Source organism: Manis pentadactyla, chromosome 9, assembly GCF_030020395.1.
Source record: "Manis pentadactyla isolate mManPen7 chromosome 9, mManPen7.hap1, whole genome shotgun sequence".
In the NCBI taxonomy this organism is placed as follows: Eukaryota; Metazoa; Chordata; class Mammalia; order Pholidota; family Manidae; genus Manis; species Manis pentadactyla.
The window spans coordinates 83375195-83397922 of NC_080027.1; the positions used below are offsets into that span (position 1 = coordinate 83375195).

Genomic DNA, 22728 nt, shown 5'->3' on the forward strand with positions numbered 1-22728 from the left:
CATTACGTTTTCATGACACAATAAGGGAAATGGCTTGAGAAGTGATTTCCTAAATTAAGGTATAAAAGAGAGTCATCATATTCAGGAGGAAACTTCTTGAGCTTCCATTGCTGCAAAGAGAGCTTGATTGGGTACATACATCTCTTTGAGACAACATTCTCGAAACAATAAATCTTCAGAATATGTTTGAATGTTCTGATGTAGGGAGTTACTCATACACTCTTACCTAAAGAAGTTCATGTAATAGGAAAGTTACAGGCTTCCACTGAGCATGTGTCTTCAGTGACTATGTATGTGGAACATAAGAGAGGGAAAGGAGACCTGTTCAGCTAGCCAGATCACTGCTGCGTCTGACAGCAGCCTAGGAACATAGTCCCCTACCCAGAGAATGACCATCAATTAGAGCTTTGTAGTGGCTGTTCATCTCCATTAACACACAGTCCCTAAGAGGGTCAAAACTCTTCAACTCACTGGCAAAATTGTAGTGAGGTCAGGCGCTCTATACATGCTATACATGTTCAAAAGTACCAAAAAGTGCTATGGTTACATTCAAGATGTGACTTTTCTTGCTTAGGTAAATTTGTATCTACATGACCAGAACTTGTTTGCCTAAAGAAAAATTGGCACCTTTATGATAGTGCTGTCTTAAATGTGGAATCTGTGCTACCACATTTAAGTCCTTGGTTTTTAATTTATAATCCTTTACCTTTTGGTATGCCTTTCCTTTTAAGCTATGAGGCAAGAATGGTATATTTCTCTGCCTTAATTCATCTATCACCAGACTTAATCAGGTACTAATTTGTCATGTCTCACCTTTGAAATGCAAATAGAAGAAAAACTACTTTTTTATAATGTTTTTGACTTTTTCAGAGAAATGTTTCACAGTCATTCATTATGAATGGAAAAAGGTCTTGGGACTTGATCTTTGTTGTTAAAGATTTTTTCCCCAAATGTTTGGTTTATACAGTAGCCTTCCAGGTAAAACTTGAACGTCAGTGCAAAATCTTGAATCACAATAGTGATATGGCTTTGGGCCCCACAGTACACTGATCTTTGTGTGTTCTACTGGAGAGAAACTGACACTGTCACATCTTTGCTCTTTTTGATGCTTGGGGACCTTGAGCTATGGGACTACAGAGAGATGTTTCTAATGTGCTATGTCTGTGTCTCTTGTCATTGAGGTAATTGTCATGAGAAAACCCTGGACAACAACCATGACAAACAGAAATACTTTGACAACTCAGAGTCACTGGATGCTGCTGAAGAAGAGCCCTCTGTGGCAGGAACAGAGGAGGACCCTGTACTCTCTGTTGAGAATTCAGGGAGGGACTCACATGCTCTTAGACTTGAAAGTAAGTTGATTTGACCTGAGCTGTGCTTCTGGGGTAAAATCAACTCTCAGGCTTTAAGCTTAGGTTTTTTTCTCTGCTCTCAAGAGTTTGTTTCCTCCTTCTGGCAGTCACTCATTTGTAGAATCACGAGGGTGCCCCTCAGACTGTGAGCAGAAGACAAGCTACAGTATGAAAACACTTTTCACAGTTCTTCCCTTTCTTTCCACCTCAGTGTCTTCTTTTGCTAGAACAAATTTGATTCATTTATGTACCATTCTTTCTTTTTAATATTACTAGGCTATTGAGTAATTGCAAAAAAGCAAGACAAGTTTTTGTATTTTACACTAACTTAGTAAAGTTTAAAGATTTGGATAATGGGCATACCTACCAGACCCTCCTAAAATTTCATTCGGTGACCACATTTTGAGCTATGCTGTGCTGAAAAGTTGCTGAGATTCTCAGTCAATTTGAAGTGGCCAAAAAGGATGACTTATTTTTAGCACTTATCCTACTTGACCACTTCACCACACTTGGAACTGTACACAACTCCTCACTTCTTGAAACTCTTCTCCTTCTCTTGGCTTGTGGGAAATCATTTGCTCTTGGATCTCTTCCTGTCCTCAGACCATCTTCAGTTCCCTTTGCTTATTCTTGATTTTCCCCCCTTTTGTTAGATTTCCCAGGACCTTAACCTATTTCTTCTTTTCTTATCCCCCTATGTGTTATTTCCTGGTGTTTTAGATACTTTTTAGTAGACTGACGACCCCAAATCTCTATTTTCAGCCAAGACATTCCCTTCAACTCCAAATCTTCCATTGTTTTAGTGGTCTCTTTATCTGGATATGCCATAGGTACTTCAAATTTAATATTCCCAGATTGAAGTTGTCCTCATTTTTGCCCAATTTCCTCAACTGCTTCCAGTTCCTATATTCCCGCTCTCTGTTAATGGCATCACAACTCACCCAGTCACCCTCTGTCCCGGCATTCCCTAAGACCTGTGGAATCTACTCATTATTGTGTGTTCCTTCTGCCACTGCCTGAATTCAGACTCTCTTCATTTCTGCCTGGCCTATTGCAGTAGCTTCATAATTGGAGTCCCTAGATCTAGTCTTTTACTTCAGTCTGTGTATGGAGAGAGAGAATGTGTGTGTGAATAGGAGAGAGCTCATACATATAATTGGTACAAAATTTAAAAAGCAGAAGCAGCCCCTGTTACCAATTTTTTGTGTGTCCAAAGAGTTGTTTCTAAAATCAGATCTGATCAGGTAAGCAACCTACATTTAAAATTTTCAGTGGCTCTCTATTACTTATCGAAAGAGGTCATATGTTTGAGTATAGGATATGAAACAATTTGGCCCTCAATTCTGTCTCCAACTGTACCATCTACTAGTATTCTACATAGCAGGAAGTATAAATCTTTCACCATTTCTCTTACATGCCATGCTCTCTGGAGCCTCCATGTCTTTGCACAGGGTGAGATTGGTCCCTGCAGATTCTGTGTATCCCCAAAATGGAGCTCAAATGTGACCTGTTCTGTAGGCATTCACAAAAGTCTCCAAGCATTTAGTTGCTCCATTGGCTGTCTTGTTCCTGCCTTTTATCAAGGCACATTTTATACAATATTAATTGCTTGTATGTCTTTTCTCCCATCAGACCATGAGCTTCTTATATGTCATGTCCTATGTAACTTTATATTCCTGTGTACAGTAAATATTTGCTAAAGTGGTAAAATGAGGCATTTGTCTTCTTGGGTAGCATAGATTAACATAATTTAAAAAGCTGTGTTTCCTTCTAAATGGTATTGTAAATAAAAAATAATATCTAAGAGAAGCAAGTTACATCTGAAAGGGAAAGTTGTGACCTTTACCTTTGCAGGTTTAGAAAATTAGTGTTAGCAGTTCTTCCAGAAATCATTGGACTTTAAGGAAACTAGTTCCCATTTGCCAACTCAAAAGAGATTGATGCTAGTTTAAGCATGGCCCATTTGGTCATTTACAAGGGAGCTACTCCTCTCAGGGTGCCTGGCAGCCTCATGTCTCTTTCTGACTTCAGGTACCCACACCAACCAAATGGACATTGTGAGGTTGCTGATAAACTCAGAATCAACACAAATGAAACTGAGTAATGTTAAAGGGTATTTTATTCAGTTTATTGAAACTGTTCCTATTCCTATGCAGTATAACTCCCTCGTGTTCAGAATACTCATGACTACTAAATTAGTCTTTTTTTCCTGGGACAGTTCAGACTAAAACCCAAATCTTTCTTTGTATCCCCATTTTCTGAATACATCATTCTTGGAGACAGATTACAACCTAATGCTTAAGTTTCTTTAGTTTCACATTCCTCACATACTTCCATTCCATCCCCATTCCTGGTGATTCAGTACAATTGCCGTGGCTGAGACTAGGTGTTTTCCAGGCCCCTTCAGTATCCTGCAGATTTCTTAGGGTGGATTCCTTCTAGATCGCTAATATAATCCATAATATAATGATGACTCTTACTAATTTTACTCTCAGTACTAAGTTTTCTTTACCATATGCCTAAATTCTGGGAGTACCTTCTTAGATACTGACAAGTCCACAGGGACTACTTTTATGGTATGTAGTATATTCATATCAGCAGGCTTCCTGTAGTGTGGTTATCAGAGTGAGAAAAACTCTAAATTTAAAATACAAATAGTGTGTCAAAATAAAAGCGAAGCATAGACATTAAAGAATTTTTGAAACTCTATTTTTGGAGGACAATTAAAAAAAATAGAAATAGTTAAGCCCTCTCCAGTAACCATAAACTCTTAAAATAATCACTAACTTTTTGGGGTACTTTGTAATTTACAAAGTATTATGAATTATATATTAACTTTGTGAAATAAATATTATTAAGCCCATCTTACAGATGAGAAAATTGAGACTCAGAGAAGTTAGGTACTTTGCCTAAGGTCTTCAGTAGATGGCCTATTAAACTCATCCTCAGTCCTTCTGATTCCATATACTGTGTCTCTTGCCTGCAGTTCTCAGAAATAGGGTATTGATTAGAACTTTATTTTTTAATGGGTAAGTTCATTTTTAAAAAAAACTAACATCTGCTATTACCATTATTTTATAAAGCAAGGAACATTTTAATATAAAAAAAAAAGTACAAAAGCAGTCTCAGAATGAAGGTCAGTCCTTCTCAGAAAAGAACTGCTGGGAATCTTACACCAACCAATGTGTATCTGGACGTAAGTGTGTGTGTCTGTGTGTGTGTGTGTGAGAGATAACTTTATGTATGTGTCCTTTTTTTCTCATTTTGCTAAATATTGGTTAAAATTGTTTGCTATTTAACATTTGAGAACCACTGCTTTACTACCTCATCATTTAGAACAGAACTCCTCCCCAGATAATTTAGATGTGGAAGGACAAGTGTAGGTTTTGTAGTCAGAGACATTGTTTCCATGTCCTCGCCCCACACCTACTAGTTGTGAAATACTGGGCAAGTTACTTAATCTTGCTGAGCCTTCCCTACCTATTTGAATTTTTTTTTTTAATGCCTCAAGTGGTTTTGAGTATATAAATGAAATAACTTAGGCAAACATTTATTTTAGTGCCTAGCACACAGCTGGAATTCCGTAATTGTTCACTTCTACAAACGTAGGCATGAGTCCACTGCTTCTAGACTCAGAAGCTGTTTGTAAGGCTCACAAGCACATATACACAGTGTCTGCTCAAGAAACATCTGTTCAGTGACATACCTGTTCAGGAGTTGTTACAGTAAAGATTCTCTACTTGCTTTTCTACATTATCGCCTTGGAACTCTTTTCTCTTGCTGTACTGTCCCAGCTAAAAAAAGAAGGAAGAGCACCACTGGTGCAGGTGAAAGCTCATGATTGTTGTTGTCTTCTCTGAAGTGAATCATTTCCCTAACCTTAGACTGAGTGATTTAATTTAAGCCTTTTGTACTCTGTGATTCTCGACTTGAAATATTATGCCATTGTTTGTACATTAAATCTTAAGTAAGTCTACGGCTTTACATTCTGACTTCAAAAACAGATCATTGCTTTTTCAGGAAGACACTAGAACTCAAGACAGAATTGCCCAAGGTCCCATGGTGGTGAAGTCCTCTAATTTCAAACCAAGTTAGTTTAATTACATCGTATCCTCTTTTTATTTTGTGAGACAAAGGGATGTATTCTTCTATGGTATTGTTCTTTAAGGTAGAATGTGCCTTGCTCTCCTGCAGAAACCACAGTGAGTGCTCAAGCCTGTTGATACTACTCACGTATGTATGACTTTCTGCAAGAGATGTTTTGAGTCAAATTTTCAAGTAAGGACTTTCTTTTATTGGTCATCTCTTTGAATGTATGATCATTACCTTTGTTTACTATCAGTCTGTTTTGTTTTGGATGTAGACCTTAACCTCTCCGTCCTCTGCTCCCTAAAACTCTTTTTGAAATCTCTCTTCCAAGATTATTAATACTACTTGTTATCAAATATAATCACCTTCCTTTTTTCACTTTTTGATACTCCATTCCTCAGTAATGTTCCCCAGCGAGTCATTGCCTGGCTTCTGCTCCACTCCAAGCATTGGGAGCTCAGTCTTTATCTGGGGAATCCATTACATTTTCTGACTATTCAAAAGTCTTTCCTAAGATACGATGTCTCATTTCTAGTCCTGCCCTCTTGAGGCCAACAAAGTCAGATTTGTCTCTTATTATTAACCACATTTCCTTAGCTATTTGAAGATGATTATTGTTCCTATCTACCCCACTCCCCACATTTTTGCTTCCTCAGCTAATTGTCCTTATTTCCTTGAACAACTCCTTTTATGTTAAAGCTTCTAATTCATTACTTCACCAGCCTTGATGTACTATGTCTGAAACTTTACAAAATCTTTCTAGCAAAATATTTTTCAAGGCTGATTTTTGTGTAATATATCAGCTACTCTTCCCAGCATGGGGTCACTCTTGGGTTCTTCATTTAACATGATTTTGAGTACTTCACCAAGTCACTTTTCTATAAATGTGCTCTGCTTTAAACTGAGGCACCCATCATACCCATGAATCTCCACGTGTGCCTAGAATATTGCAAGATTGTATTAAGTTTCCTTCTTCTTCTCTTTTTTTCAGTTTTTTTTTCTTTTTAAAGCAGGATCACGTACTTTTCTCCCCATATCTCAACACTTCTCATTGTCCCTGTGATTCTTGACAGACTACCTAACATGACTCAAACTCAGCTGTAAGTTTTCCTGGTACCCTGGTCTAGGACTCTTCCAAGTGGAAAAGCACAAGCCCATGTAAACCTTACTGTTGGTTCTCATAGTCTCCTCATGTCACAGTGTTTATTCTCCTTTCTCCGGTGTGAAAGTGGTACATGTTAAAAAAGGTAAATAAAATAATGGAGATATGTATCTCAGTCTGTTTTCAGTTTATATCATAGAAGTCTATCCCATAAGGAGCAAGCCTAATATTTGCTTTTTCTTCTTGCTTCAAGTATAATTTAAAAACCTTCTGAGATCCCTCTATGGTCCAAACCTCTCTCCAAACCTGAATTCTGTATTTCCAGCTGCTTATTGTACAATGTCTAAAGATACGTCCCTCCATCCATTCCAGCCTAGACTGGAAGTTAGTGCATTGTGAGACATATAACAAAAAATGCCTAAATGAAGTAATGAGTAAGCATCTGAAATCCTAGCACTTTATCTTATTGCCACCTCCTAATTCCATTGTCTTTGTAAATAGCATTGTTCTCACATTCACAAATTCTAAAACACCACATAGTAAAAAAGATCACTATTTCACATTAGTCTTCAAAATCTTGAAATCATCTTTGAATTTACCCTGTTCTTTGCCATTTTCCATTTAATCACCAAATTCTATAAATTTTTTTCTATTGAAATTTCCTAACATACTCTTTCTCCTCCCTTTTTAAAATTCCTCCTTATTCTCACCCTAGCCAGCTTCCCTGTTTATAACTCCTATATAGACTATGGAAATATCTTTCTAATTGGTCTCTGTGTCCTCTGTCTTCCTTCTCTCCTCCACCCCCAAATATACCGACTGATTTACTGCTCTAATCTTCATAAATATTATGGCTCTCATCTTGTTATTCTCCTGCTTAACAAGAGGCTCCCTGTATAATGAGTCATCTTGACTTGCCCAGACATTCTGTGTCACCCAACCACCCTAAGTATTGTATTTGCTGATATCCTCTATATGCTTCCTTTATTCTAGTTAATTTAAAATAAGTAGTGCCTGCACAGATCCCTTCCTGGGGCCTGTTTCAGCATGTGCGTGTGGGTATGTGAGTGTGTCCATCCATGCTTTCCTAGTGTCCTCACTTTAGGGTATGCCCTCTCTTATGTCTGAAGTAGAGGCCAAGGCCTCCAGTAGTCTGCCTTCCTCTAAGAAGTACTTTGTGACCACATTCTAATATGTTTTCCTCTAGAAAAAACATTTAAATGTATTTGTTCCTCTCATTGTTTAATGTATATAGTTTGTATCCCCAGTTTGAGTATATTTAATTCCTCAAGGCCAAACCCTTTTTGTTCTGACCTACATAGCTTATAGCACAGAGCTGGGCACATAGTGGGCTCTAAATTAATAAAGATGGGTTTCTTTCTTTCTCACTCATAGCACATTTATGATGTCCCCACTCTTCACCTCTATTCAGTGTTGTTCTTTGGGAATAATTGTCACCCAAACCCCAGCAGCCTGTGGAAAGCCTAATGGCTGCCAGTAGCAGAAGCCTGCAGCGAGGTCCTAGTCTCTCTCATTTGAATACTGATTTCCATCAATGAAGGGCCCTTTCTCTGAGAACCTTTAATAATGATATCTATTACCATACAGTAAAGGGCACAGAGAAGTACTAACTTTTGGGAACTGGGCTCGCCAAACTTTTTGCAGCTAAACAACATGAATGCTTTCTAAACAGTACTAGTTACTGAATGGAAATATGGCTTCCAAACACAGCATCCATATACAGCTCTAACTGTACACTGGGGAGTTAGTTACCTGCAGTCTACCTCTGGCCAAAAGCCACTTTTCTTTAAGCCTATATTTTTGGCCGTGACCAAATCTATCAAAAAACATTTCCTGCCTCAGGACCAAGTGCAAGAAATCCCATGGTAGTCATAGGAGAAGGAAGGACAGGAAGAATACTTAGAGGCAACTCTCTCTTGCTACAAGTCAGATGCCAGGCAATTCTTTTAATTAAGCTGCTGTTTGGAGTCCCTGTAACGACCCTGTCCAGCTGTTTTCCTGGGTTAACTGCTGAGAAATGAGTATATCATGTAGTGTGCTGGACACTATGCCAAAGACATAATGCCTGCCTTTCTGTTGCTTACTGCTCAGCTCGCTGACAGTACTTCAACACACGCAAAGTAAATCTTTAGAGTTTAAAGTCTTGAATTGCTAGAAGGACAAGGCCAAGGCAGGAGCAGCAGATCCTGAAGATTATTCATAAGTCCCCATTAGCTCATTCCATAGCTGCATGTGCTGTGTTCCAGGTCAATGTGGGACACTGGACTATGGTAACAAACAAGTTAGAATTGCAAATTAGTGCTCTTTATCCACCCTATCTTTATACTATTGGCCACATAATTTAGGCAAATAACCAACTGTTTTTATCTGAATATCCTAAAGAAGAAGCTTTGCAAACTTTTAAAAGAAAAACTATTTTACTTTATGCTTATTTCAGAATCCCATTAGTAGTAATACCAAGCAATAGAAACCAGCACATTGGTTTTAAAATCCTAAAGAAATTTACCTGAAAGGACAATTGTACATTTTGTAGTCAGTTGTTAACAAATGGAAATACCTTATAACTTTATCAAGAAAGAATAACAGAGATGTATAGTTGTACTCCCAGCCTGACAACAGCCCTTCCCACTTTCTGGACGAGGAAGTGGAGATGGTAGATGTAGATGCCATCAGAGCTAACGGTGACGCTGCAGACCTTCTGTGAGTAGGGCTCCAAGCTTTAAGTTGTATTTAGCTGTGGTACCAACCATCTTTCTCACCCCATGCCTCCTTAGAGACTTAATAATACAAACATCCTGACTTCTTGGGAGAGAGAATTTTTACTAGGCCATTGTACTCAGAAACATCCGTGGGAGTCTTTACATAAGAAACTTGAGCAACATAACAAATAGTATCTTGATAAACATTAAAAAAAAAATTCATTCATTACTGTTTCTTAATATTAGCCATTAGTGAAAATGGGAACCTTCATGTAGAATTAGGATTATTTCCCATTAAACAAATCATTGTTCAGTTAAGGTAATTAGACTATATGGTTTGGACATGCAGCTATATTTCACATGCTATTTGAATAAAGCTTAGAGAACCCCACATGTTAAGTAAATAACATAATAAACTTCATCTTTGCCATCTATGCCTTATATCTAGAGCAAATTGGTCTTTTTTTTTCTTTTTTCAAGAAAAGCATTTATGAGACAAACAAAAAAAACAAAACAGCAGTAGACTCATAGATACTGAGAAGGGACTGGTAGTTACCAGGGGGAGGGGTTGGGATGGGTGGGTGGGAAGGGGGTGAGGGATAAAGGGGTACAGAAATTCTCAATCATAATATAAATTGGTCACAGGGATGGTAGTACAGCATGGAGAGTATAGCCAGTGATTCTCTAGCGTCTTTCTATGTTGACAGACAATAACTACACTAGTGGGGGGAGGATTTAATAAGGTGGGTAACTGTTGAACCACTGTGTTGTACACTTGAAACTAAGATTGTATATCAATGATACTAAAGTAAAAAAAGGTACATTTATAAAATAGCTATCCTCATGCTCACTAGTGACATGATCTAAGCCTGCCTGCCATCTAGCTGTTGCCACTGTTCTCAGCTAGGCTTTTGACAAAAGTTAGATGACAAAAATGATATTTTATTATGAATTTTGAAGAATGATGACTGGTATTTTTATGAAGGTGGGCTATAGAATTGCCTCTAAGCAGAGCCAAGACTATATTAAAGAAGCAAGTTTGGAATTACTCAAGTGCTTGAAGGAGTGCTGTGTAATTTTTAATAACATGCTGGTGTTTGAATTTCAGGCACTGTGGTTGAGGAAAGCAATGGTTCTGATGAGATGGAAAATTCAGATGAAACTAAAGTGTCAGAAGAGATACTGGCTTTGGTGGATGAATTTCAACAGGCATGGCCTCTGGAAGGTTTTGGGGGAGCTCTAGAGATGAAAGGGCGGCGTCTGGACTTGCAGGGGATACGGGTACTGAAGAAGGGGCCCCAGGATGGAGTGGCCAGAAGCTCTTGCTATGGAGACTGCCGAAGTGAAGATGACGAAGCAACAGAATGGGTAGGAGTGTGCCAACTCAATTCTTACAAATTGTAGCCCAGGTCTTTGGGGAGTGAGGGAGTTCCAAGTTTGCAAAGTGTGATGTTTCTGTTGGGTTTGTGGCACTACTTCACTCTACACTCCAGTCAGCCTTCACATTAGAATTGCACTGCAGGAAGCATTTCCTGTTGCTTATGTATTGCTAGCTCTTCTGGGAGGCAGGAGAAATGGGATGGGTGTGAAGCCACACTCAAAGCCTAAAGACTTGGAACTGCACAGTTCAGACATCTTAATTTTCTGTTTCTTCTGTATGCTCTTTAAGACTAGTTTATTCTGTTTACTTCACTAAACATTTTTTTATTTAGACCTTTAAGAATTAAACTGAAGAAGATGACTTAACCCTAGCACAGTACTGGTTATTCTTTTTTTAATTATTATTATTAAGTTATCATAGATACACAATCTTGTGAAGATTTCACATAAGCAACATTGTGGTCACTACATTCACCCATATTATCAATCCCCCCCCACCAAGCATCCCCTCCACAGTCACTGTAGTACTGGTTATTCTTAAAGCCACCAATATCCACAGCCATTGACAGGTTTGATCATTGGTCTCATTTGTTCCTAACATATTTCCATTTCTCAGATCACATTCCAGGTCAAACGTGTAAAGAAACCCAAAGATCAGAAGAAAACTCCTGCGAAAAAGGTGGAATCAAATCAAGCAGAAAATATGCATCGTAATCAAGGAAACCTAGAGATCACTGGCCCGAAGGTGGCATCTCCCGGACCACAAGGTAGATTTGAATGTTTAATACTCCAGTTTCTTCCTCAATATTTCACTCTCTTGGCTTGTCATAAAGGATGTGTTTGTGACTTGAGTAGATCAGATGAGAAGATAATTCGACTCAGTGAACAAGAAACCAGTCATTTGTATGAAAAGTTTATTTTGACATTTTCTGGATTTTTTTACCATTGGCTGTTTGGCTAACATTCTTATCTATTGATTCTTAATTTGACAGCCTAGTATACCAAATAAAAATATGGATTTGAGACAGATTCTCTGTCAAACACCAGTTTTGCCATTTAGTTCCCTGTCTCTCATTTTCCTCATGTCTAAAATGGGGATGATAATCACATCTGTCTTAACCGGGTGATTGCAGGGGTTATAGGAGTTTATACATGTGAACTACTCTAAATGAACTGGGCATACAGGGCTCTATAAACAGTAACTACCTGGTAACATTTTTATATCTAGTAACATTTTGTGTACTTGAAGTATTGGAGAAATCCTTTGGAATTACTCCCCAGGAAAAATGCATATACGCCAAAATTTTACATGTATAGTCCCTCTCTGGGACTCCAGTTTCAGAGCCATTTCCAGCAATGAAATCATGTTGACAGAATTTCTCTTATCAAAATATCTCTTTTTTAAAAAGTGTATTTCCACTTTCAAAATTCAAGATAACTTCAAAAAAATGTGTCTTATTTCACTTAGTGTACTTAACAAAGCTGAAAGCAGAGGGCATATAATAAAATATAAAGAATGGGGTCAGCTTGACTAATGAACTGTAACTTGTGAAAAATACTAAGGACACCAAAAAGGACATTGTGTCATAACTGGGTTTAAAAACATGAAGTAGCTTTACTGTTTGAGGAAGATAGCATGTGTTAACAGATTACAGAAAGAAAGCAGCGGATCCTCCATTAGGCCTATCTTCTGTAGCAAGGAAAAACACGTTAAAAATGTAAAACTTCATTATGGAAATGAAAATTCCATAGATTAAGCAGTAAGTGTAATAAAATCACAAAAGAAGAAAATTTAGATGGCTATTTATATATTTTTAAGGTGGAAGCTGAAAGAGAAAAATAGTTATTCTGGTATCAGAAAATACCACAAAATAGAAAAACAAAGGACTGAAACAAAGTAGTTTTTGCAGAAAATTTGTATATATTTACAGAATATATGATACACAAAGTATATCAACATCATTTAAAGAGCACCTACAAATCAGTATGAAAAATAACAGCATTTCAATAAAATATATGCAGAGTACATATAGGCAGATCACCCAATATACACACACACACGGATGGCCACTAAACATGTTAGAAACTATGTTTAGCCTCACTAGCAATCAAAGTGAAAATGTAAACAGTGACATACTATTTTTGCTTATCAAATTATCTTTAAATGTGTAATATGAAATGAGAATTAATAAAATGAATTTTGGGACAGTTTGACTAAGTCAAATATGTGATAGAGGAGGGGATCAAGATGGCGGCATGAGTAGGGTGGCGGAAATCTCCTCCCAAAACCATATATATTTTTGAAAATACAACAAATACAACTACTGCTAAAAGAGAGACCAGAAGATATAGTACAACAGCCACGCTACATCTACATCTGCAAGAACTCAGCATCTCATGAAAAGGGTAAGAGAGGCGGTAAGATACAAGCCACAGCCTGGCAGGACCTGAGCACTTGCCCCACTGGCAGGAGGAGAGGAGTCAGAGCAGGGAGGGAGTGGGAGACCAGGACTGCTAAATACCCAGCCCTAGTCATCTGCACCGGTAGCACAGACACACAGTGCATGGTGTGCTGGAGATAAGGGAAATAGAACAGTAAAACCTGTGAGCGGGACCTGCAGCCGGCCCCACTGGGACAAAAGAAAAGCAAGTATTTTTTGAAAGTCTTAAAGGGACAGGGGCTCCACAGCTGGACGGAATCATCCCGGCACACTCGGCCCAGCAGACTGGGAATCCCAGGGAACTTCAGATGCCCTAAGACCGTGGGAAGCAGCACAGCTCTGAAGACCCTCACCACGATAAACAACCTCCCACCCATTCCCCCTCCGGCACGGCCGTGCCACAGCAGTGAAGCAGTCTTAGAGAGGCCGCGCCCACAGCAGGTGCCAAGAGCCTCCTCCACAGCCACCCGGCCAGACTCAGAGGCCCCGCCGGCATGTGGCTGCCTGACACAGACGAAGCTGGGACAGGGGCACAAAGGGTCGCTTTTCTCGCAGGAGAGCACACCTGGCATGCCTGCCACTTCCCGCAGGGCTGTGGGCTGCCCCAAGAGCTGCCCCACCCACGGAAGCTCAGAAAATAAAACCGGAAGCTCTCCCTGTGGGTGGGTAACCAGCACAGGCAGCAGAGAAGGGCAAGGTGGAAGGGACTTTGTTTTCACAGCTGACACATGCACCAACTGCCTACGACTACCTCTATCACCATGAAAAGGCAGAAGAATTTGATCCAGTCCAGAATTATGGAGACAACCCCTGAGAGGGAGCCTGGGGAGATAGATTTAACCAATCTTCCTGAAAAAGAATTCAAAATAAAGGTCATAACCATGCTGATGGACCTGCAGAAAACTATGCCAGAGCTAAAGGATCAAGTTAGGAGGGAGAATACAGAAATAAAACAATCTCTGGAAGGACTTAAGAGCAGACCGGATGAGGTGCAAGATACCGTTAATGGAATAGAAATCAGAGAACAGAAACACAGAGAAGCCTAGGCAGAGAGAGATAAAAGGATCTCCAGGAATAAAAGAATACTAAGAGAACTGTGTGACCAATCCACACGGAAAAATATTCCCATTATATGGAAAAGTGTCTTTGAAGAAATAATTGCTGAAAGCTTCCCCAAACTGGGGGAGGAAATAGTCTCTCAGACCATGGAAGCCCACAGATCTCCCAACACAAGGGACCAAAGGAGGACAACACCAAGACACATAATGATTAAAATGGCAAAGATCAAGGACAAGGACAGAGTATTAAAGGCAGCCAGAGAGAGAAAAAAGGTCACCTACAAAGGAAAACCCATCAGGCTATCACCAGACTTCTCAACAGAAACTTTACAGGCCAGAAGGGAATGGCATGACATATTTAATGTAATAAAACAGAAGGGCCTTGAACCAAGATTACTGTATTCTGCACGATTATCATTTAAATATGAAGGAGGGATTAAACAAATCCCAGACAAGCAAAAGGTGAGGGAATTTGCCTCCAACAAACCACCTCTACAGGATATTTTAAAGGGACTGCTCTAGATGGAAGCACTCCTAAGTCTAAATAGATGTCTCCAGAGAAAATAAAATCACAGCAAGGAAAGCAGACCAACCAAATACTAACTAAGCGCAAAAAATAAAATCAACTACTCAACAAAAGCAGTCAAAGGAAACACAAAAGAGCACAGAATAAAACACCTAACATATAAAGAATGGAGGAGGAACAATAAGAAGAGAGAGAAATAAAGAATCATCAGACTGTGTTCATAATAGCTTAATAAGCGAGATAAGTTAGACGATTAGATAGTTAAGAAGCTACCCTAGAACTTTTGGTAACCACAAATCTAAAGCCTGAAATGGTAATAAGTACATACCTATCGATAATCACCCTAAATGTAAATGGACTGAATGCACCAATCAAAAGACATAGACTCACTGAATGGATAAAAAAACAAAACCCATCTATATGCTGCTTACAAGAGACTCACCTCAAACCCAAAGACATGCACAGACAAAAAGTCAAGGGATGGGAAAAGATATTTCATTCAAACAATACGGAGAAAAAAGCAGGTGTTGCAGTACTAGTATCAGATAAAATAGACTTCAAAACAAAGAAAGTAACGAGATAAAGAAGGACATTACATAATGATTAAGGGGTCACTCCAACAAGAGGATATAACCATTATAAATAAATATAGCACCCAATACGGGAGCACCAATATATGTGAAAGAAATACTAACAGAATTAAAGGAGGAAATAGAATAAAATGCATTCATTTTACGAGACTACAACACACTAGAACACATGGACCTAATAGACATCTACAGAACTCTACACCCAAAAGCAGCAGGATACATATTCTTCTCAAGTGCACATGGAACATTTTCTAGAATAGACCACATACTAGGCCACAAAAAGAGCCTCAGTAAATTCAGAAAGATTGAAATTCTACCAACCAGCTTCTCAGACCACAAAGGCATAAAACCAGAAATAAATCGTACAAAGAAAACAAAAAGTCTCACAAACACATGGAGGCTTAACAACATGCTCCTAAATAATCAATCGATCAATCACCAAATTAAAATAGAGATCAAGCAATATATGCAGACAAATGACAACAACAGCACAAAGCCCCAACTTCTGTGGGACACAGCAAAGGCAGTTCTAAGAGGAAAGTATATAGCAATCCAGGCCTATTTAAAGAAGGAAGAACTATCCATTCTTTAGTATAAAGATGAATAGTCTAAAGTCACAATTATTGAAACTGGAAAAAGAAGACCAAATGAGCCACAAAGTCAGCAAAAGGAGGGACATAATAAAGATCAGAGAAGAAATAATTAAAATCGAGAAGAATAAAACAATAGAAAAAAATCAGTGTAACCAAGAGCTGGTTCTTTGAGAAAATAAACAAAATAGATAAGCCCCTAGCCAGGCTTATTAATAGAAAAAGAGAATCTACACACATCAGCAGAATCAGAAATGAGAAAGGAAAAATCACAACAGACCCCAGAGAAATAAAAGAATCACTAGAGAATACTATGAGAATCTATATGCTAACAAGCTGGAAAACCTAGAAGAAATGGACAGCTTCCTAGAAAAATACAACCTTCCAAGACTGACCAAGGAAGAAACAGAAAATCAAACAGATCAGTAACCAGCAACGAAATTGAATCAGTAATCAAAAAACTACCAGGAAGGGGCGGAAGATGGCGGCGTGAGTAGAGCAGCGGAAATCTCCTCCCAAAACCACATATATCTATGAAAATATAACAAAGACAACCCTTCCTAGAATAAAGACCAGAGGACACAGGACAATATCCAGACCACATCCGCACCTGAGAGAACCCAGCGCCTCGCGAAGGGGGTAAGATACAAGCCCCGGCCCGGCAGGAGCCGAGCGCCCATCCCTCCAACTCCCGGCGGGAGAAGAATAGGCAGAGCAGGAGGGAGACGGAGCACAGGACTGCCGAACACCCAGCCCCAGCCATCCGGGCCAGAGTGCAGGGCCCTGGATACTACGAAAACAGGGCAGCAAGAACAGTGAGCAGGCACCAGAGGCCGGGCACCGGAGGACATAAGAAAAGCGCGCGACCAAATTTTTCTTTCTTTCTTTATTTATTTTCGCTGTGCTGTTTTGGTGAGCGCTTTTTGGAAGTCTTAAAGGGATAGGGACCTCAATACTAGGGAAACAGGGCAGCAAGAACAGTGAGCGGGCACTGGAGGCCTGGCGCCGGAAGACACCAGAAAAGCAAGCGACCTTTTTTTTTTTTCTGTTTTGTTTTGGCGAGCGCTTTTTGGAAGTCTTAACGGGATAGGGACCCCAATACTAGGGAAACAGGGCAGCAAGACCGGTGAGCAGATGCCTGAGGGTGGCAACGGAGCATAAAGAAAAACGAGCAGCCAACTTTTTTTTTTTTTTTTTTTTAATTTAAAATTTTTTTTTTTTTTTTGTGGTCGTTGTTTTGTTTTGGCGGGTGCTTTTTGGAAGTCTTAAAGGGGCAGGGCGGGACACTTAATCCAGAGGTAAGGAATCGGGGGATCTCTGGGCACCCTAAACCCTGGGCTGCAGGGAGCAGGGAGGCCCCTTACGGAGATAAATAGCCTCCCAGCCGCTCCTGCTCCAACGCAACTCCACCACTTTGGAGTAGCTGCCCCAGCCAGGCCACGCCCACAGCAACAGCAGAGATAAACTCCATAGCAGCCGGGCAGGAAGCAGAAACCCTGTCTGCACGCAGCTGCGCAGCACAAGCCACTAGAGGTCACTGTTCTCCCAGGAGAGGAGGGCCACAAACCAACAAGAAAGGAAGTCCTTCCAGCCGTCACTCGTCCCAGCTCTGCAAACTATTCCTATCACCATGAAAAGGCAAAGCTACAGGCAGACAAAGATCACAGAGACAACACCAGAGAAGGAGACAGACCTAACCAGTCTCCCTGAAAAAGAATTCAAAATAAGAATCATAAACATGCTGACAGAGATGCAGAGAAATACGCAAGAGAAATGGGATGAAGTCCGGAAGGAGATCACAGATGCCAGAAAGGAGATCGCAGAAATGAAACAAACTCTGGAAGGGTTTATAAGCGGAATGGATAGGATGCAAGAGGCCATTGATGGAATTGAAACCAGAGAACAGGAATGCATAGAAGCTGACATAGAGAGAGAAAAAAGGATCTCCAGGAATGAAACAATGTTAAGAGAACTGTGTGACCAATCCAAAAGGAACAATATCCGTATTATAGGGGTTCCAGAAGAAGAAGAGAGAGGAAAAGAGATGGAAAGTATCTTAGAAGAAATAATTGCTGAAAACTTCCCCAAACTGGGGGAGGAAATAATCGAACAGACCACGGAAATACACAGAACCCCCAACAGAAAGGATCCAAGGAGGACAACACCAAGACACATAATAATTAAAATGGCAAAGATCAAGGACAAGGAAAGAGTTTTAAAGGCAGCTAGAGAGAAAAAGGTCACCTATAAAGGAAAACCCATCAGGCTAACATCAGATTTCTCGACAGAAACCCTACAGGCCAGAAGAGAATGGCATGCTATATTTAATGCAATGAAACAGAAGGGCCTTGAACCAAGGATACTGTATCCAGCATGACTATCATTCAAATATGATGGTGGGATTAAACAATTCCCAGACAAACAAAAGCTGAGGGAATTTGCTTTCCACAAACCACCTCTACAGAACATCTTACAGGGACTGCTCTGGATGGGAGCACTCCTAGAAAGAGCACAGCACAAAACACCCAACATATGAAGAATGGAGGAGGAGGAATAAGAAGGGAGAGAAGAAAAGAATCTCCAGACAGTGTATACAACAGCTCAATAAGCGAGCTAAGTTAGGCAGTAAGATACCAAAGAGGCTAACCTTGAACCTTTGGTAACCACGAATTTAAAGCCTGCAATGGCAATAACTACATATCTTTCAAAAGTCACCCTAAATGTTAATGGGCTGAATGCACCAATCAAAAGACACAGAGTAATAGAATGGATAAAAAAGAAAGACCCATCTATATGCTGCTTACAAGAAACTCACCTCAAACCCAAAGACATGTACAGACTAAAAGTCAAGGGATGGAAAAACATATTTTAAGCAAACAACAGCGAGAAGAAAGCAGGGGTTGTAGTACTAATATCAGACAAAATAGACTTCAAAACAAAGAAAGTCACAAGAGATAAAGAAGGACACTACATAATGATAAAGGGCTCAGTCAAACAAGAGGATATAACCATTCTAAATATATATGCACCCAACACAGGAGCACCAGCATATGTGAAACAAATACTAACAGAACTAAAGGGGGAAATAGACCGCAATGCATTCATTCTAGGAGACTTCAACACACCACTCACCCCAAAGGATAATTCCACCAGGCAGAAAATAAGTAAGGACACGGAAGCACTGAACAACACAGTAGAGCAGATGGACCTAATAGACATCTATAGAACTCTACATCCAAAAGCAACAGGATATACATTTTTCTCAAGTGCACATGGAACATTCTCCAGAATAGACCACATACTAGGCCACAAAAAGAGCCTCAGTAAAATCCAAAAGATTGAAATCCTACCAACCAACTTTTCAGACCACAAAGGCATAAAACTAGAAATAAACTGTACAAAGAAAGCAAAGAGGCTCACAAACACATGGAGGCTTAACAACACGCTCCTAAATAATCAATGGATCAATGACCAAATCAAAATGGAGATCCAGCAATATATGGAAACAAATGACAACAACAACAATAAGCCCCAACTTCTTTGGGATGCAGCAAAAGCAGTCTTAAGAGGAAAGTATATAGCAATGCAAGCATATTTAAAATAGGAAGAACAATCCCAAATGAATGGTCTAATGTCACAATTATCGAAATTGGAAAAAGAAGAACAAATGAGGCCTAAGGTCAGCAGAAGGAGGGACATAATAAAGATCAGAGAAGAAATAAACAAAATTGAGAAGAATAAAACAATAGCAAAAATCAATGAAACCAAGAGCTGGTTCTTCGAGAAAATAAACAAAATAGATATGCCTCTAGCCAGACTTATTAAGAAGAAAAGAGAGTCAACACAAATCAACAGTATCAGAAACATGAAAGGAAAAATCACGACGGACCCCACAGAAATACAAAGAATTATTAGAGAATACTATGAAAACCTATATGCTAACAAGCTGGGAAACCTAGGAGAAATGGACAACTTCCTAGAAAAATACAACCTTCCACGATTGACCCAGAAAGAAACAGAAAATCTAAACAGACCAATTACCAGCAACAAAATTGAAGCAGTAATCAAAAAACTACGAAAGAACAAAACCCCCGTGACAGAGTGACTTACCTCAGAATTTTATCAGACATACAGGGAAGACATAATACCCATTCTCCTTAGAGTTTTCCAAAAAATAGAGGAGGAGGGGATACTCCCAAACTCATTCTATGAAGCTAACATCACCCTAATACCAAAACCAGGCAAAGACCCCACCAAAAAAGAAAACTACAGACCAATATCCCTGATGAACGTAGATGCAAAAATACTCAACAAAATATTAGCAAACCGAATTCAAAAATACATCGAAAGGATCATACACCATGACCAAGTGGGATTCATCCCAGGGATGCAAGGATGGCACAACATTCGAAAGTCCATCAACATCATCCACCACATCAACAAAAAGAAAGACAAAAACCACATGATCATCTCCATAGATGCTGAAAAAGCATTTGACAAAGTTTAACATCCATTCATGATAAAAACTCCCAGCAAAATGGGAATAGAGGGCAAGTACCTCAACATAATAAAGGCCATCTATGATAAACCTACAGCCAACATTATATAGAACAGCGAGAAGCTGAAAGCATTTCCTCTGAGATCGGGAAGTACACAGGGATGCCCACTCTCTCCACAGTTATTTAACATAGTACTGGAGGTTCTAGCCACAGCAATCAGACAAAACAAAGAAATACAAGGAATCCAGATTGGTAAAGAAGAAGTTAAACTGTCACTATTTGCAGATGACATGATACTGTACATAAAAAACCCTAAAGACTCCACCCCAAAACTACTAGAACTGATATCGGAATACAGCAAAGTTGCAGGATACAAAATCAACGCACAGAAATCTGTGGCTTTCCTATATACTAACAATGAACCAACAGAAAGAGAAATCAGGAAAACAACTCCATTCACAATTGCATCAAAAAAAATAAAATACCTAGGAATAAACCTAACCAAAGAAGTGAAAGACTTATACTCTGAAAACTACAAGTCACTCTTAAGAGAAATTAAAGGGGACACTAACAGATGGAAACTCATCCCATGCTCGTGGCTAGGAAGAATTAATATCGTCAAAATGGCCATCCTGCCCAAAGCAATATACAGATTTGATGCAATCCCTATGAAACTACCAGCAACATTCTTCAATGAACTGGAACAAATAATTCAAAAATTCATATGGAAACACCAAAGACCCCGAATAGCCAAAGCAATCCTGAGAAAGAAGAATAAAGTAGGGGGGATCTCACTCCCCAACTTCAAGCTCTACTATAAAGCCATAGTAATCAAGACAATTTGGTACTGGCACAAGAGCAGAGCCACAGACCAATGGAACAGACTAGAGAATCCAGACATTAACCCAGACATATATGGTCAATTAATATTTGATAAAGGAGCCATGGACATACAATGGAGAAATGACAGTCTCTTCAACAGGTGGTGCTGGCAAAACTGGACAGCTACATGTAGGAGAATGAAACTGGACCATTGTCTAACCCCATATACAAAAGTAAACTCAAAATGGATCAAAGACCTGAATGTAAGCCATGAAACCATTAAACTCTTGGAAGAAAACATAGGCACAAACCTCTTAGACATAAACATGAGTGACCTCTTCTTGAATATATCTCCCCGGGCAAGGAAAACAACAGCAAAAATGAACAAGTGGGACTATATTAAGCTGAAAAGCTTCTGTACAGCAAAAGACACCATCAATAGAACAAGAAGGATCCCTACAGTATGGGAGAATATATTTGAAAATGACACATCCGATAAAGGCTTGACGTCTAGAATATATAAGGAGCTCTCACGCCTCAACAAACAAAAAACAAATAACCCAATTAAAAAATGGGCAGAGGAACTGAACAGACAGTTCTCCAAAAAAGAAATACAGATGGCCAACAGACACATGAAAAGATGCTCCACATCGCTAATTATCAGAGAAATGCAAATTAAAACTACAATGAGGTATCACCTCACACCAGTAAGGATGGGTGCCATCCAAAAGACAAACAACAACAAACGTTGGCGAGGCTGTGGAGAAAGGGGAACCCTCCTACACTGCTGGTGGGAATGTAAGTTAGTTCAACCATTGTGGAAAGCAGTATGGAGGTACATCAAAATGCTCAAAACAGACCTACCATTTGACCCAGGAATTGCACTCCTAGGAATTTACCCTAAGAATGCAGCAATCAAGTATGAGAAAGATCAGTGCACCCCTATGTTTATCGCAGCACTATTTACAATAGCCAAGAATTAGAAGCAACCTAAATGTCCATCGATAGATGAATGGATAAAGAAGATGTGGTACATATACACAATGGAATACTATTCAGCTATAAGAAAAGGGCAAATCCAATCATTTGCAGCAACATGGATGGAGCTGGAGGGTATTATGCTCAGTGAAACAAGCCAAGCGGAGAAAGAGAAATACCAAATGATTTCACTTATCTGTGGAGTATAAGAACAAAGGAAAAACTGAAGGAACAAAACAGCAGCAGAATCACAGAACTCAAGAATGGACTAACAGGTACCAAAGGGAAAGGGACTGGGGAGGATGGGTGGGTAGGGAGGGATGAGGGGGGGATAAGTAGGGGGGTATTAAGATTAACATGCATGGGGGGGTAGGAGAAAAGGGAGGGCTGTACAACACAGAGAAGGCAAGTAGTGATTCTACAACATTTTGCTATGCTGATGGACAGTGACTGTAAAGGGGTTTATAGGGGAGACCTGGTATAGGGGAGAGCCTAGTAAACATAATATTCGTCATGTAAGTGTAGATTAGTGTTACCAAAAACAAAGCAAATAAAAAAAGGGCAGTTCCTGTGTGGTAACC

At 39.5% G+C, this 22728-nt stretch overlaps 1 protein-coding gene across 5 annotated transcripts in view; it reads left to right on the forward strand.

Annotated features, from left to right (window-relative positions):
- Positions 1 to 22728, forward strand: part of TTC17 (tetratricopeptide repeat domain 17) — a 160679-nt gene that overhangs the window by 97189 nt on the left and 40762 nt on the right. For 4 of the 5 annotated variants that reach the window (XM_036891710.2, XM_036891711.2, XM_057507569.1 and 1 more), the window contains exons 17-19: positions 1182 to 1352; positions 10372 to 10631; positions 11260 to 11410. In XM_036891710.2, coding sequence (XP_036747605.2) covers positions 1182 to 1352; positions 10372 to 10631; positions 11260 to 11410 — 582 coding nt within the window. The remainder of the gene's footprint in view (positions 1 to 1181; positions 1353 to 10371; positions 10632 to 11259; positions 11411 to 22728) is intronic. The other variant, XM_036891713.2, reaches the window with a different exon arrangement.